At 43.4% G+C, this 16651-nt stretch overlaps 1 protein-coding gene across 1 annotated transcript in view; it reads left to right on the top strand.

The window, feature by feature from the left end:
* Positions 1 to 16651, top strand: part of DYNC2H1 (dynein cytoplasmic 2 heavy chain 1) — a gene marked incomplete in the record, with an annotated part of 465550 nt that overhangs the window by 330949 nt on the left and 117950 nt on the right. The window contains 1 exon segment of the mRNA XM_056561585.1: positions 16400 to 16609. Coding sequence (XP_056417560.1) covers positions 16400 to 16609 — 210 coding nt within the window.

The raw sequence follows: 16651 nt of genomic DNA on the forward strand, positions 1-16651 counted from the left end.
AAGGACCAAGATAGCGTGGTCCCAACTTATAGCTAGGGACACGGAAGCGGACATATTTAGCGGAGAGCCATACCTTGTCTCCAGGGGAAAAAATGGGAGGAGCTCTTCTTTTCTTATCCGCGAACTTCTTCATGCGTGATGAAGCCTGTAAGAGAGAATTTTGGGTCTCTCTCCATATGATGGAAAGATCACGAGAAATTTCATCCACAGCGGGCAGACCAGAGGGCAAGGGGGTAGGGAGGGGGGGAAGAGGGTGACGGCCGTACACCACGAAAAATGGGGATTTGGAGGAAGATTCAGAGATTCTGAAGTTATACGAGAATTCGGCCCATGGTAGAAGATCTGCCCAGTCATCCTGGCGGGAGGAAACAAAATGTCGTAAATAATCACCCAAGACCTGGTTAATTCTTTCTACTTGTCCGTTGGATTGAGGATGATATGCAGAAGAAAAATTTAATTTAATCTTGAGTTGTTTACAGAGAGCCCTCCAGAATTTAGACACGAATTGGACGCCTCTATCCGAGACGATCTGCGTGGGCAACCCGTGAAGACGAAAAATGTGTACAAAAAATTGTTTAGCCAACTGAGGCGCTGAAGGAAGACCAGGAAGAGGGATGAAATGTGCCATTTTGGAGAATCGATCAACGACCACCCAAATAACAGTGTTGCCATGGGATGGGGGTAAGTCAGTAATAAAATCCATACCAATCAGAGACCAAGGCTGTTCGGGGACAGGCAGAGGATGAAGAAAACCAGCGGGCTTCTGGCGAGGAGTCTTATCCCGGGCACAGATAGTGCAGGCTCGCACAAAGTCCACAACATCCGTCTCCAGAGTCGGCCACCAATAGTAGCGAGAGATGAGTTGCACAGATTTCTTGATGCCCGCATGACCTGCAAGATGGGAAGAGTGGCCCCATTTGAGGATTCCGAGGCGTTGGCGTGGAGAAACAAAGGTCTTTCCTGGAGGAGTTTGCCTGATGGAGGCTGGAGAAGTGGAAATCAGGCAGTCAGGAGGAATGATGTGTTGCGGAGAGAGTTCAACTTCAGAAGCATCCGAGGAACGAGAGAGAGCATCGGCCCTAATGTTCTTATCGGCAGGCCGAAAGTGAATTTCAAAATTAAATCGGGCAAAGAACAGAGACCACCTGGCCTGGCGAGGATTCAGCCGTTGGGCAGACTGGAGGTAGGAGAGGTTCTTGTGATCGGTGTAAATAATAACTGGAAATCTTGATCCCTCCAGCAGATGCCTCCATTCCTCAAGTGCTAATTTAATGGCTAGAAGCTCTCGATCCCCGATGGAGTAGTTTCTCTCCGCCGGAGAGAAGGTCCTAGAAAAAAACCCACAAGTAACAGCATGCCCGGAAGAATTTTTTTGTAGAAGGACAGCTCCAGCTCCCACAGAGGAGGCATCAACCTCCAATAGGAAGGGTTTAGATGGGTCAGGTCTGGAGAGCACGGGAGCCGAAGAAAAGGCAGACTTGAGCCGTTTAAAGGCGTCTTCCGCTTGAGGAGGCCAAGACTTGGGATCGGCATTTTTTTTGGTTAAAGCCACGATAGGAGCCACAACGGTAGAAAAATGTGGAATAAATTGTCTGTAATAATTGGCGAACCCCAAAAAACGTTGGATAGCACGGAGTCCGGAGGGGCGTGGCCAATCTAAGACGGCAGAGAGTTTGTCTGGATCCATTTGTAGTCCCTGGCCAGAGACCAAGTATCCTAGGAAAGGAAGAGATTGGCATTCAAACAGACATTTCTCTATTTTGGCATAGAGTTGATTGTCACGAAGTCTCTGAAGAACCATACGGACATGCTGGCGGTGTTCTTCTAGATTGGCAGAAAAAATCAGGATATCGTCCAGATATACAACAACACAGGAGTATAAAAGATCACGAAAAATTTCATTAACAAAGTCTTGGAAGACGGCAGGGGCGTTGCACAGGCCAAAGGGCATGACCAGATACTCAAAGTGTCCATCTCTGGTGTTAAATGCCGTTTTCCATTCATCCCCCTCTCTGATGCGGATGAGATTATAAGCACCTCTTAAGTCCAGTTTGGTAAAGATGTGGGCACCTTGGAGGCGATCAAAGAGTTCAGAGATGAGAGGTAGGGGGTAGCGGTTCTTAACCGTGATTTTATTAAGACCGCGGTAGTCAATGCAAGGGCGTAGAGAGCCATCTTTTTTGGACACAAAGAAAAATCCGGCTCCGGCAGGAGAGGAGGATTTACGGATAAAGCCCTTTTTTAAATTTTCCTGGACGTATTCAGACATGGCAAGAGTCTCTGGGGCGGACAGAGGATAAATTCTGCCCCGGGGTGGAGTAGTGCCCGGGAGGAGGTCGATAGGACAATCATAAGGCCTGTGAGGAGGTAGAGTCTCAGCTTGTTTTTTGCAAAAAACATCCGCAAAGTCCATATAGGCCTTAGGGAGACCGGTTACGGGAGGAACCACAGAGTCACGGCAAGGGTTACTGGGTACCGGTTTTAGGCAGTCCTTGGAACAAGAGGGCCCCCAACTCTTGATCTCCCCAGTGGACCAATCCAGGGTTGGGGAGTGAAGTTAAAGCCAGGGAAGTCCAAGGAGAATTTCAGAAGTGCAATTGGGAAGGACCAAAAGTTCAATCCTCTCGTGATGAGGTCCGATGTGCATTAGAAGGGGCTCCGTGCGGAAACGTATGGTACAGTCCAATCTTTCATTGTTTACACAATTGATGTAGAGGGGTCTGGCGAGACTGGTCACCGGGATGTTGAACCTTTTGACGAGAGAGGCCAAAATAAAATTTCCTGCAGATCCGGAGTCCAAGAAGGCCACAGCAGAGAAGGAGAAGGCAGATGCAGACATCCGCACAGGCACAGTAAGACGTGGAGAAGCAGAGTAGACATCAAGGACTGTCTCACCTTTGTGCGGAGTCAGCGTACGTCTTTCCAGGCGGGGAGGACGGATAGGACAATCCTTCAGGAAGTGTTCGGTACTAGCACAGTACAGGCAGAGATTCTCCATGCGGCGTCGTGTCCTCTCTTGAGGTGTCAGGCGAGACCGGTCGACCTGCATAGCCTCCACGGCGGGAGGCACAGGAACAGATTGCAGGGGACCAGAGGAGAGAGGAGCCGGGGAGAAGAAACGCCTCGTGCGAACAGAGTCCATATCCTGGCGGAGCTCCTGACGCCTTTCGGAAAAACGCATGTCAATGCGAGTGGCTAGGTGAATGAGTTCATGTAGATTAGCAGGGATTTCTCGTGCGGCCAGAACATCTTTAATGTTGCTGGATAGGCCTTTTTTAAAGGTCGCGCAGAGGGCCTCATTATTCCAGGATAATTCTGAAGCAAGAGTACGGAATTGTACGGCATACTCGCCAACGGAAGAATTACCCTGGACCAGGTTCAACAGGGCAGTCTCAGCAGAAGAGGCTCGGGCAGGTTCCTCAAAGACACTTCGAATTTCCGAGAAGAAGGAGTGTACAGAGGCAGTGACGGGGTCATTGCGGTCCCAGAGCGGTGTGGCCCAAGACAGGGCTTTTCCAGACAGAAGGCTGACTACGAAAGCCACCTTAGACCTTTCAGTGGGAAACTGGTCCGACATCATCTCCAGGTGCAGGCAACATTGGGAAAGAAAGCCACGGCAAAACTTAGAGTCCCCATCAAATTTATCCGGCAAGGATAGTCGTAGACCAGAAGCGGCCACTCGCTGCGGAGGAGATGCAGGAGCTGGCGGAGGAGATGATTGCTGAAGCTGTGGTAGTAACTGCTGAAGCATAACGGTCAGTTGAGACAGCTGTTGGCCTTGTTGCGCTATCTGTTGCGACTGCTGGGCGACCACCGTGGTGAGGTCAGCGACAACTGGCAGAGGAACTTCAGCGGGATCCATGGCCGGATCTACTGTCACGATGCCGGCTGGCAGGTAGTGGATCCTCTGTGCCAGAGAGGGATTGGCGTGGACCGTGCTAGTGGATCGGTTCTAAGTCACTACTGGTTTTCACCAGAGCCCGCCGCAAAGCGGGATGGTCTTGCTGCGGCGGTAGTGACCAGGTCGTATCCACTAGCAACGGCTCAACCTCTCTGGCTGCTGAAGATAGGCGCGGTACAAGGGAGTAGGCAGAAGCAAGGTCGGACGTAGCAGAAGGTCGGGGCAGGCAGCAAGGATCGTAGTCAGGGGCAACGGCAGGAGGTCTGGAACACAGGCTAGGAACATACAAGGAAACGCTTTCACTGGCACGATGGCAACAAGATCCGGCAAGGAAGTGCAGGGGAAGTGAGGTGATATAGGGAAGTGCACAGGTGATAACACTAATTGGAACCACTGCGCCAATCAGCGGCGCAGTGGCCCTTTAAATCGCAAAGACCCGGCGCGCGCGCGCCCTAGGGAGCGGGGCCGCGCGCGCCGGGACAGGACTGACGGAGAGCGAGTCAGGTACGGGAGCCGGGGTGCGCATCGCGAGCGGGCGCTACCCGCATCGCGAATCGCATCCCGGCTGGAGGCGGTATCGCAGCGCCCCGGGTCAGTGGATCTGACCGGAGCGCTGCAGTGAGGAGAGTGTAGCGAGCGCTCCGGGGAGGAGCGGGGACCCGGAGCGCTTGGCGTAACAGTTATGTTGGTGATATGCAGTGACTTATAGGTGACACCGGAGTTGGCTACTTTACCTTTTCTTATTTGTCTGGCCTAGACTGCCATGACCATTTCTTTCACCCACAACATATCTCTGCAGAATATGCATGAGAAATATCATAGGCTCCAGCACGCTCCTTCCCTTTTCCCCATCCAAACTGTAATAGTTTGTTTGTTTATTGACCTGCACAGTAAAGTGGGTACGTAAGTGGGTTGGTGGGAATTGGTTTACCCTATGTAGGTAGGACCCCTGTAGGTAGTTTTTCTCCTTTAGGTAGGATCCTCTGAAAGTAGGTAGGACCCCCTTTAGAAAGTATACCCGCCACAGTATTTTTGTAACTTATGGCGGTTTCATGGTATATATACGTATTCCTCCCCCCCCCCCCCCACAAAAATCATGTGACCCGCGAGCGCTGTTCTGCTTCTCCCCGACACCCCCCTCCCAAATTAATTATCAGCCCAGCCCTGCGCTGTCCCGGTATCACTAATCACATGTCACCCGCAAGCGCTGCCTTCCTCGTCCTCCTGTTTGTTGCAGGCCGCTGGTGCTGGAACTCTGTACTGTGCGCTGTATCCCTATGCCCGGGCTGCAAAAGATAAACAAAATAAACTTTAACTCACCTCCCGTTGGTCCGGTATCGGCCTCATCTGTTTCCTGGGGACGGGAACATCACAGAGCAGTCAGCCTATCAGCGGCCGCAGCGATGTTCAGCCTCGGCGGTGATAGGTTGAGCGCACTGTCATGTAAGAAGCCGGCTTCTTACATGACAGTGCGCTCAACCTACCACCAGCAACGGGGCAAAGTGAGTTAAAGTTTATTTTGTTTATCTTATGCAGCCCGGGCATAGGGATACAGCGTACAGTACAGAGTTCCAGCGCCGGCGGCCCACAACAAACAGGAGGAAGAGGGAGGCAGCACTTGATGGTGACATGTGATTAGTTCCCCAATGGGGACAGCGCAGTGCTGATAATTAATTGGGGGGGGGGGGGAGGAGCTGAAACAGGTCACATGTGATTAGTTCCCCAATGTGGGGACAGCGCAGCGCTGGGTTGATAATTTATTAATTCCCGAGGGGGAGGGGCCCAACTGGTATTGCGGTATGGGAAAAATTCATATCGTGCAGGACAAAAATTTCGGTATGAACCAGTATACCGCCCAGCCCTACCTGCTACACCTCTGGCCTCTAGTAGAGACACACAGTACAGATGTCTCCTATTACTCCTAGAAATCAACTTTACACAAGGTTCAGTATAGTTTCTAAAATGCAGTCGTTCTAGTTAGTTTTATTATTCATCATGAAAGCCTTGCTGCTCAGTACGAAGAGTAATAACACCAATTATACCAGGCACTACCTGTAAGAGCACAGAATGTCTTTTTTCTTGTTCTCCATAGTCCATTTATTATGATTAGTTATTCTGCTGGATGGTATAATTGTGTGTGCTGACCTGTCTATTTGGTGGTATATAGTTCTCTAATTAATGTCACAATTTCTATTAATTAAATGTGAGAAACGCCAGCGTAATGTCACCTTTTGAGCGCATCTTGTTTTTTTGGGGGGGAGGGGGCAGGGTGGAGGGCAGGAATAAAGAGGTTTTCTCTGTAGAATTGAAAGGTGTGCAAGCCTCATAATAAATTTGATGCTTTGCGCCAATTTCTACTGTAAATTATAGAAAATGTGTTGTGCAGCACCTACTTTTTAAAAACGTATCAAGAGCAATTTAAAATGTTTAAATGTGCATTCTCAGATTCCAAAACTTTTCAGGTGTTGTACATCTTGACCAAACATTACCCATTCTAATATACTTTATAAGAAAATTTTATTTCCTTTTTATAGAAATCATGGCTAAAAAAAAAAAAAAAAGAGCAGGGTTACAGAGCATCCTGCAGTGATTGAATGAAGAGACCCAGCACAGCACAGCAAACTCAGGGAGTAAGCGTGAGGACACGCCACCTCCAAGGCACAGTATGACAAATTAAGTGAGCAACAGAAAGAAGGTATTTGTGAGAGAAATATAGATGCTAGACACGTGAAAATCTTATGTATATGATCATGTTTAGTTACTAAGTAACATATAACTTTTTTGTGGGATATGAAAGGTACGCTTTAAAATGTGTAACCTAATAAAATCTCCCCCAAAACTGGTTTCAGAAACATTTTCTGAACTGACCAGTTGTTGCACGTTACAGTTTTGTGAAACTGCCCCAAAGACTTTCTAATTTTCCTCTATTAAAAAACTCACAGACAAGTAAAGAAAACGATTAGCTGACAGCTGTTGGCTGTCCGGGCATGCTGGGAGTTGTGATTTTGCAACAGCTGGAGGCACCCTGGTTGGAAAACACTGCAGTCCATGTAAGCCTAGGGCACTAAATTCATACTAGAGCTACTTCAGAAATTCAAGAACATAACATCACATTTTTTTTACATGCATTTTCACTTTATATGTTGTGGATTTTTTCATAGGCCCATAATTTATAGGAAAATAGAAGGGGATTGGAGAGGCTCTTACCAATCTTTTAACCCGCGGCCTGAGCTGCCCAAATGACACTTACACCCACGGTGTCTAGCAAAAATACAATAGACAAAGAAATTGGGTCTCAACGGTCTGTGAATATTTGATATAAAATTTATTTATTTGTAAAATTGATTTATTAGTGTACAATTGATAGAAAAAATATTAATACATAGTAAATATTATTGTGGTCTGTTACCTACAGGGCCCTTGTAGTTCAGCTAGACTACAGATAGTGTAAGATAAAATCAGTTTATATGTAATGGAATAGAACAATATAAAAACAATAATATAGATACAATGGTATAAAATAGTATAAAGTGTCCACAATAATACAAGTGACTTCAGAATTGTACTCCTGGTATAATTAATTGTAGTCCAAGTGAATATACTCTTCTCTCATTGCATGTAATAAATATTAGTGCAGATTCTTACAAATACCAATATACTGTAATCCAAGTGTGGGTATAGATCAACAAAGTACTTTCTTTTTATATGCAGAGCGCAACAGCACAAGTTGCAATTGTATCCAACTTATAGTAGTTTGTATCAACTTTCAAGGTAAGTGTAAAGTGAGCTTTCATTCGTGCAAAAATCGATCCTGGCTCGTAGGCAGAGAGCCTGCTGCAGGAGACTCAGCCGTCTCACAGTGTAGCGGTGGTAAGTGTAATAGACAGTAGTCACGGATCGATGTGCAAATGTTTAAGATAGAATTTGTACCTTGATTAGATGTGTGCTGGTCTCGATGCGATCCCGGCTCTAGCACAGAGGGCCCACTCCTGGAGACTCGTCCATCTCCGATTTGGCAGTGATGGTAGTAGGCTCCTTTTGTGTGGGCTGCAGCTGTTCTGTAGGTAACGACCAAGCTGTGTCCTCGTGATAGGTGCTACGTGCCTATCCAATGAAGGAAACAGGAGTAGTGATGATTGTTAGTATTTTGTCTATGAGAGGTGAAATTGGGTATTGTGGCACTTGTAGTGGTAGTTACGGCTGGACATGTTTCAGGTCCTCCTTAGGACCTTTCTTCAGCAGCTAAAAGCCAGGATCGCACCGAGACCAGCACACATCTAATCAAGGTACAAATTCTATCTTAAACATTTGCACATTGATCTGTGACTGTCTATTACACTTACCGCTGCTACACTGTGAGACGGCTGAGTCTCCTGCAGCAGGCTCTCTGCCTATGAGCCAGGATCGATTTTTGCATGAATGAAAGCTCACTTTACACTTACCTTGAAAGTTGATACAAACTACTATAAGTTGGATACAATTGCAACTTGTGCTGTTGCGCTCTGCATATAAAAAGAAAGTACTTTGCTGATCTATACCCACACTTGGATTACAGTATATCGATATTTGTGAGAATCTGCACTAATATTTATTACATGCAATGAGAGAAGAGTGTATTCACTTGGACTACAATTAATTATACCAGGAGTACAATTCTGAAGTCACTTGTATTATTGTGGACACTTTATACTAATATATACCATTGTATTTATATTATTGTTTGTATATTGTTTTATTCCATTATATATACACTGATTTTATCTTACACTATCTGTAGTCTAGCTGAACTACAAGGGCCCTGTAGGTCACAGACCACTATAATATTTACTAATCATTAATATCATTTTTTCTATCAATTGTACACTAATAAATCAATTTTACAAATAAATTAATTTTATATCAAATATTCACAGACCTTTGAGCCCCGATTTCTTTATCTACCATAATTTATAGGCCCATAATTTAATCTGTGTCCGGTCTATTCAATGTAGCTTTAGTGCAGAAATGCGTCAATAAGTGACGTGTTTATTTTTTTCTGCATTTCTATTGATGAAAATGGGCCATGATATAACTCTGGTTTTGAAATCCAACTGAGAGGGGGAGCATAAAACTGGGTTCACACTATGGAATCTCCAGCTGGAAATATTCCCTGAACAGTCGGCTTTAGGACTGCACAGACATTTCTGATCCCCATAGATAACAGTGTATTTTGTGAGGTATTTTACTGAAAAAATGAATAAGGCGGAAAGCTTGGCTGCTAAAATTCCATCGTGTGCACTGCCTAACGCCTTCCTTTATATTTTCCTTTTCAACTGGATTCACTTCTGCCTTTGGCTCTCTTTCTGATGCAGAAAATCTGCATTGTATCCGCAAAGTTTTTTCCTACCCTAAGAGCACGTCCCCATGTAGCAGATATTCTGCAGACTTTCTGTGTAGAATATCAGCAGCACACCTGCAGTGATGTCATCATCAGAAAATCCACACCAAATTATGTCTACTTGCACAGATTTTTAACTATGTGAATACGATTTTCAAAATAATCTTGCTGTTAACTGTAAATGCAGCAGAAAACCTGCAATGTGTGGGGGCGTACCCTAAGTCCATGTAAGCCCCTATCCACAAAAAAGCATATTCTCAATGCTTAACCTAAAATCTAAACAATTGCGTGCATCACTCATTGACTTAGAGAATACTTGTCATATCCCACAAAAAAAGTTGTATGTTACTCAGTACCTAATTCTAATCATGTGCATATCATTTTTATATGTCTACCACCTATAGTTCTCTCACAAATACCTTATGTTGCTTACTTGGTTTGTCTTTCTGTTCTGGAAGGGGGAGTGTCCTCACCATGCATTCACTTCCTCCCTGAGTCTGCTGTACTGTGCTGGGTCTCTTCATCCAGTAACTGCAGGCTCACTGTTTTAATGCTGCAGTCTGATAGGACAGGAGTGAGCACAGAGGACAGCTAGTCCTGACCTCACTTCCTGGACTTTGTCCCAGGCTGTGCATCATCTGGGACAAAGATTATGCTGTATCTGGACAGAATTATGTACTGGATGGTGTGGGGACCCCTAGTGGTCTTTTTTTTTATAAGCCATGATTTCTATAAAAAGGTAATAACATTTTCTTTTGAAGTATATTAGAAAGGTTTTCGTTTCTTCATTAGAATCTACAGGAAACAATTTAGTTCTTAAATATACATCTGATGTCTTTTGCTGTCATTTTATTTTCATTTTTGACACCACACAGCTCCTGTTATTTGAATTACCATAATAACCTGCTAAATGTATGCAAATCAAGTGACTCAGCAGTGCCCTCACCCTTCTATGTATAGAGTGAATGGGGATTCTTATTGTTAGGCTCTTATCCTTTCCGCGCTGCAATCAGAGAAGACTCTTTCCAAACGTCATATCTGTGTCGGTCACAGTACTTGTGTGTCAGGCATAGTAAGGGCACTGATCCTAGTGTAGTTAATGTCACTGACACAAGGCTGAATGCTTACAATGTCTCTTTGATGGCATCTCTTGAAAAGAGGTACATATGCTTGCCAGTCACATAGCAAGCAACAGTCTTTTAAACAACAGTACTAACACACACATATATCTGTTTCGTGCAGTGGTTTTCTAGAACTGCAGTTCCCAATATAGACCCCATGGAGTACTCTCCGCATCTAGGGCTAGGTCTTACAGTGGGACAAAAAATAATTTAATCAGCCACCAATTGTGCAAGTTCTCCCACTTAAAAAGATGAGAGAGCCTTGTAATTTGCATCATAGGTATACCTCAACTATGAGAAACCTAATGTGAAAAAAAATCCATAAAATCACATTGTCTGATTTTTTAATAATTTTTTTTGCAAATTATGGTGGTAAATAAGTATTTTGTCACCTACAATCAAGAAAGATTTCTGGCTCTCACAGACCTGTAACTTCTTCTTTAATAGCCTCCTCTGTCCTCCACTCGTTACCTGTATTAATGGCTCCGGTTTGAACTTATCAGTTCAAAAAACACCTGTCCACAACATCAAACAGTCACACTCCAAACTCCACTATGGCCAAGACCAAAGAGCTGTCAAGGGACACCAGAAACAAAATTGTAGACCTTCACCAGGCTGGGAAGACTGAATCTGCATTAGGCAGCTTGGTGTGAAGAAATCAACTGTGGGAGCAATTATTAGAAAATGGAAAACATACAAGACCACTGATAATCTCCCTCAATCTGGGACTCCACGCAAGATCTCACCCCATGGTATCAAAATGATCACAAGAACAGTGAGCAAAAATCCCAGAACCAACAGGGGGACCTAGTGAATGACCTGCAGAAAGCTGGGACTTAAGTAACAAAGGCTACCATTAGTAACACACTACGCCGCCAGGGACTCAAATCATGCAGTGCCAGACGTGTCCCCCTGCTTAAGCCAGTACATGTCCTGGCCTGTCTGAAGTTTGCTAGAGAGCATTTGGATGATCAAGAAGAGAATTGGGATAATGGTCATATGGTCAGATGAAACCAAAGTAGAACTTTTATGGTAAAGCATCCAAAGATCACCATACCTACTGCGAAGCTAGGGGGTGGAAACATGATGCTTTTGGGATGTTTTTCTGCAAAGGGACCAGGACAACTGATCCATGTAAAGGAAAGAATGAATGGGGCCATGTATAGTGAGATTTTGAGTGAAAACCTCCTTCCATCAGCAAGGGCATTGTAGATGAAACATGGCTGGGTCTTTCAGCATGACAATAATCCCAAACACACCACCTGGACAACGAAGGAGTGGCTTTGTAAGAAGCATTTCAAGGTCCTGGAGTGGCCTAGCCAGCCTCCAGATTTCAACACCATAGAAAACCTTTGGAGGGAGTTGAAAGTCCTTGTTACCTAGCGACAGCTGCAAAATATCACTACTCTAGAAAAGATCTGCATGGAGGAATGGGCCAAAATACCAGCAACAGTGTGTGAAAACCTTGTGAAGATTTACAGAAAATGTTTGACCACTGTCATTGCCAACAAAGTTTATATAACAAAGTATTGAGATGAACTTTTGCTATTGACCAAATACTTATTTTCCACCATAATTTGCAAATAAATTCTTTAAAAATCAGGCAATGTGATTTTATGGATTTTTTTCTCATTATGTTTCTCATAGTTGAGGTATACCTATGATGAAAATTACAGGCCTCTCTTGTCTTTTTAAGTGGGAGAACTTGCACAATTGGTGGCGGCCTAAATACTTTTTTTTATGAGTTCCTGAGGAAACTGCCAACTCACAGAAATCCTAGGTGCTACCACACTTATGGCACCTGTGCCCAGAGGTCTCAACCCCAGGGAAAGGGAACCCTCTCTCTTTTAGGTTCAGGGATGGAATGCTCAAGACTAACCATTGCTTTGAATTAAGTTGGTTGCTTACTAGGGCTTGCATATTCTATTTCCCACTGCTATTCTATTGGTTTCTGGAATCCCAACTCATACAGGGACCGCACTATGGACCTGTTTTTGGAGGTTTATCAGTTTTAGCATCTAAATAGGTAGCACAGAAGGTATTTGGGGTATCCATTTCTTTATAGGCTCTGTCACACGTGTGCCTCACCGCAGCTGGCAGAAATCTCCCTTAGCAATGTATAGGCCTAATCCCACAGCAAGGCAACTCAGCTCTAGTGCCAAGGTATGCACACTTCCATATGCACTTCTCACTTCACATAACTAATGATACTACTGCTTATCCCCAGGTATGACACCAAAACTAGGCATTTATTGGTCTAGTGGATGCCATGGCAAGCGCTTGAGTGCCTCAATGTCCACCATGGTGTAATCGTAGGGCTCCCAGATCAGGGCTCAACACTGAAAATCAACACTTAAGTAAAAAATCACAAAGTTCCAGCCCAGGGGTTGCATCAACACAAAAATTGAAGGCCTTCAGCCTACATGGGTTTGCGAAACCAGAGTTTTGTAAATTAGCAATAGTACTCCAAAATAGCAGGGTAGATGTAAAAAAAAAGAGACCCAATAAACAAACTATAATGAAAGACAAATGAGTATAAATCCAATATAATGCAGCTATAGCCAACAACTGACCACAGCAATATGAGCTATGTGATAAAGTACATGAGAGTACATGTTATGGTCATGTGTTAGACAATGATAATCCTATCATATACCTAGCTCTACAAGGGCAATACACCGTAAAAAGCATGCATAAAGCACTCATAACTGTATAGAACCTGGGTGAGAAAATTGCACGGCTGCCGATGGCAGGTTCTCCTTAAACATTATTCTAATATGCAATGTCTGACTCCTTGCACCTGACAGTAAGTAATTGAACATCGCCCCAGGATTAATCAGAACACAAACGGCAGAATCCTCCGGCGCGGCCTCCTCCTGTGCCGATATTATTAATCTGCACAACTGAACTGACTACACAAGCAGCCGCCAAGGTCAGCCGAGCAGCTCCTGCCATCACTTGCCCATGATGGGGGGGGGTTTACATTTATTTTAAATAATAGATTTTTGGACATGCAAAACATTTTTACTATAAATAAACAATAAAATCGGTAAACAGAATTTCCATAACCATATTTTCTGCGAAGAAGTTACTATGCGTGAAATCGCCTGGAGATTACAGACAGCCCGCAGTGTTAGCATCCTGGTGAAATATACATCATGCTGCTTTTAAGGCATAAATAATACAGACATAAAGATCTAATGGAACGGGCCAGGCCTTGTTTAGCTTATGGAAATGAATATTGTCATCAAAACATCATTTTTCTTGATGTTCTGCAAATCTTGTTCAGCAAAATTAAATAAAAATGAACGGTGATGTTTGCTCTGTGAGGTATAAAAAAAGTTGGAATCCATCTCTGCCTGGCTTTCTTGCAAAAAAAACATCATCCAGGAGCAGGAGGGGTTTCAGAGTGCTGATCTATAAGCAAATACTAGAATAAAAAAAAAATGAGAAAAATAACATTATTATACATTATTATTATTAGTGATGAGCGTCAGGGGCCATATTGGAATTCGCAATATTTTGTGAATATATGGACAAATATTCGTCCTATGTTCGCGAAATTTGCATATTCAAAATGTTCGTTCTCTCTTTTTTTTTTTCATGCGAAAATTCGTAATGATAATGAAATTTGCATGTGTGCTGCGCAATTATATCTTTCACCTAAAAGAAGTGAGGGATCAGTGTCCAGTCTGGAAGTGCCAATGTTCTCATAAATATTCACATAAATAAAAAAAAAACGAATATTCATCATTACGTATATATATATATCACTATATTCTAAATATTAGCGAAATCGTGAAGTGCCGATATTCGCTTTCAAAATCCATATTTCAAATATTCGCGCTCAACACTAATTATTATTATTATTTCTATAATTTTGATAATTACCGTATTATTACATTATTATATAATTTTACTAAAATAGTATACATTGCATGGAGCAAACTTCCAGGAGATGTTAATTCTTTCGGCGGAATTCTGCCCAGACTACATTGCCGTCAATGGTCTGCGCAGTTGCTGCTCCATTCAAATTTCTCTGGGCGGATATTCCATAGTGTGAATACACTCTTAGAGCCCCTAATATACATTCTATAACTACTTCTAAATAAGATCTGGACACAATCTGCTACTGTATGAAGGCACTGATTTCTAATATTAAGATGAAAAACTAAAGCTAGATCACTTGAAAAAAAATTAACAAAATCTCAAAAAAGCAAACTAAAACATAACTTTTTGTTATAGTATATATGGCTGAGGGTAGCATAAAAATATAAAAAAGAAACTAAACTCGCATACCCAGAGTCCCTACATCTGCCAGTCCCTGCTCATCACTGCTACATTGTCCCCACAGTCACTGGCTGCAGTGGAGTCTCGCTGAGCAGGGCAGTTCCTGTGGGGACAACACGTCACCCTGAGGTAGTGATGACGAACAGGGGCCAGGAGCTTCAGTGAGGCTGCTGAAGAGGCTTCTTTTTTTATGTTTAAGCTACCCTATATGTGTTTTTCAATCCCCAAACAACCTCTTTAAACTGAAAACCAAATAAAAAAATATATTGGAGCAATGCGTCAATTATAGGTATTCTTCAGGTGTAACTGTAGGGTGTAAAGCAAGGTTAACATAATTTTGTTAGTCACTTTTGACCATTAGATTAAGATGTGATTCATGACTCCTGTTAGCCTTTCTTCATTTAATCCTCACAGTAGGCACACATTTCTTAATCCATTGTAAATAATCCTCATAGTCACAAATGAGTGATAATATTCTAAAAAATGAAGACAGAGCTCCTGATAGGGTGAATATAGTTTAATCACCAATAACAGTATTAACAAAATAGCCCTAGGCAAAATATCAAACTGCTCACCTGGTTTGGTTGTGTTACAGACACAACTATAGTAGCGCATGAAATGATGTATAGGTGGTGCCGCCTTCCAATATCAGTTCAGGATATGCTCCGGCAGAACAGCATGCAGATACGATGAAGAAGGGGAAAAAAACATTTCCAGGCGCAATCCACCAAGGCAAAGTAGAAGGTATATCAAAGTCAAAGTTTTATTGAGCTAGTCACACAGCCTTTTGGGGCGTAGAAGCCCCTTCTTCACGTCATTTCATCTGAAGAAGGGGCTCCTACTCCCCAAAACGTGTTTTGACCGGCTCAATAAAACTTTGAAATTGATATACCTTCTACTTTGCTTTGATGGATTGCCCCTGAAAACCGTTTTTTATTTTTGTTCCCTTCATCATCTCTGCACAAGTGGGTGATGTCACTATATTTTGACCATTTCTATCTCTACCAAAATTAGCCCCTCTGTGCACAAGATGACTATGCTCCATGGGATGGGGGTGCCCTTTCAAGAATGGTACCTCTGCTGGTTAGGTGGGACAAATACTAGGGAGTTGAGTCATTGGATGCAAGACCCATGTAATGATGTCATGGAGACCATCATTGTAGCTATGGGTATGAGGACTATTTACAATGCCTCCTGCTAAGGATTAAATGAAGAACAGAAGACTAAGGACGATTTCACGTGAGCGTAATGCAGTCACATTTTTGTGTCCGTGTTACACCTGCACATCCTGGTTTGGGTCATTAGACCTGCAGTCGGGCAGAGACCTGCAACGGTATTAAGGATACAAAAATAGGACTGTATTTCACTCTTTTAACACTGTCCTAATGGTAAACATGAGTCCACTTTTTAAACCAGTGATTAAACGAGTTTGTTTAACCTCACCGTATACCCTACAAGTGCACCTGAACATTATCTATAATAGACATAGCACTTATATTAGTGGATTGGGGTGTTGTGGTCAACTGTAATGCTTTAGTTGTATTTTTACTGTGATATGTCAAAGATTAAGAACTGGTGGAGATCATTTCTGGTGTCTTCAGGAGATTCACTTTAAACACTAGAAAAACAATTGAATATAATTCACAAATGCATCAATGCATAACTATATGCCTGCCTGCGTTTAGTTACATCCTATATATCTGCTTTCAGACTTCTAACTTGATCCATCAGAAGGTAATACCTCCAACAGAGCGGCACGGGTCACCAATCTTGTCGTTCATCATCCTGGAACAGTTCAATGCTATCCGCCTGGTTCAGAGTATCCACCAGTCCCTGGCGGCTCTGAGTAAGGTTATCAGAGGGACGTCATTGTTGTCCTCGGAGGTACAGAAACTAGCAAGTGCTTTATTAGAGCAGAAGGTAAGTGAAGTGTCACAGCCTAGTTTTACATGACTATATTGG

This window comes from Hyla sarda, chromosome 2, assembly GCF_029499605.1.
Source record: "Hyla sarda isolate aHylSar1 chromosome 2, aHylSar1.hap1, whole genome shotgun sequence".
In the NCBI taxonomy this organism is placed as follows: domain Eukaryota; kingdom Metazoa; phylum Chordata; class Amphibia; order Anura; family Hylidae; genus Hyla; species Hyla sarda.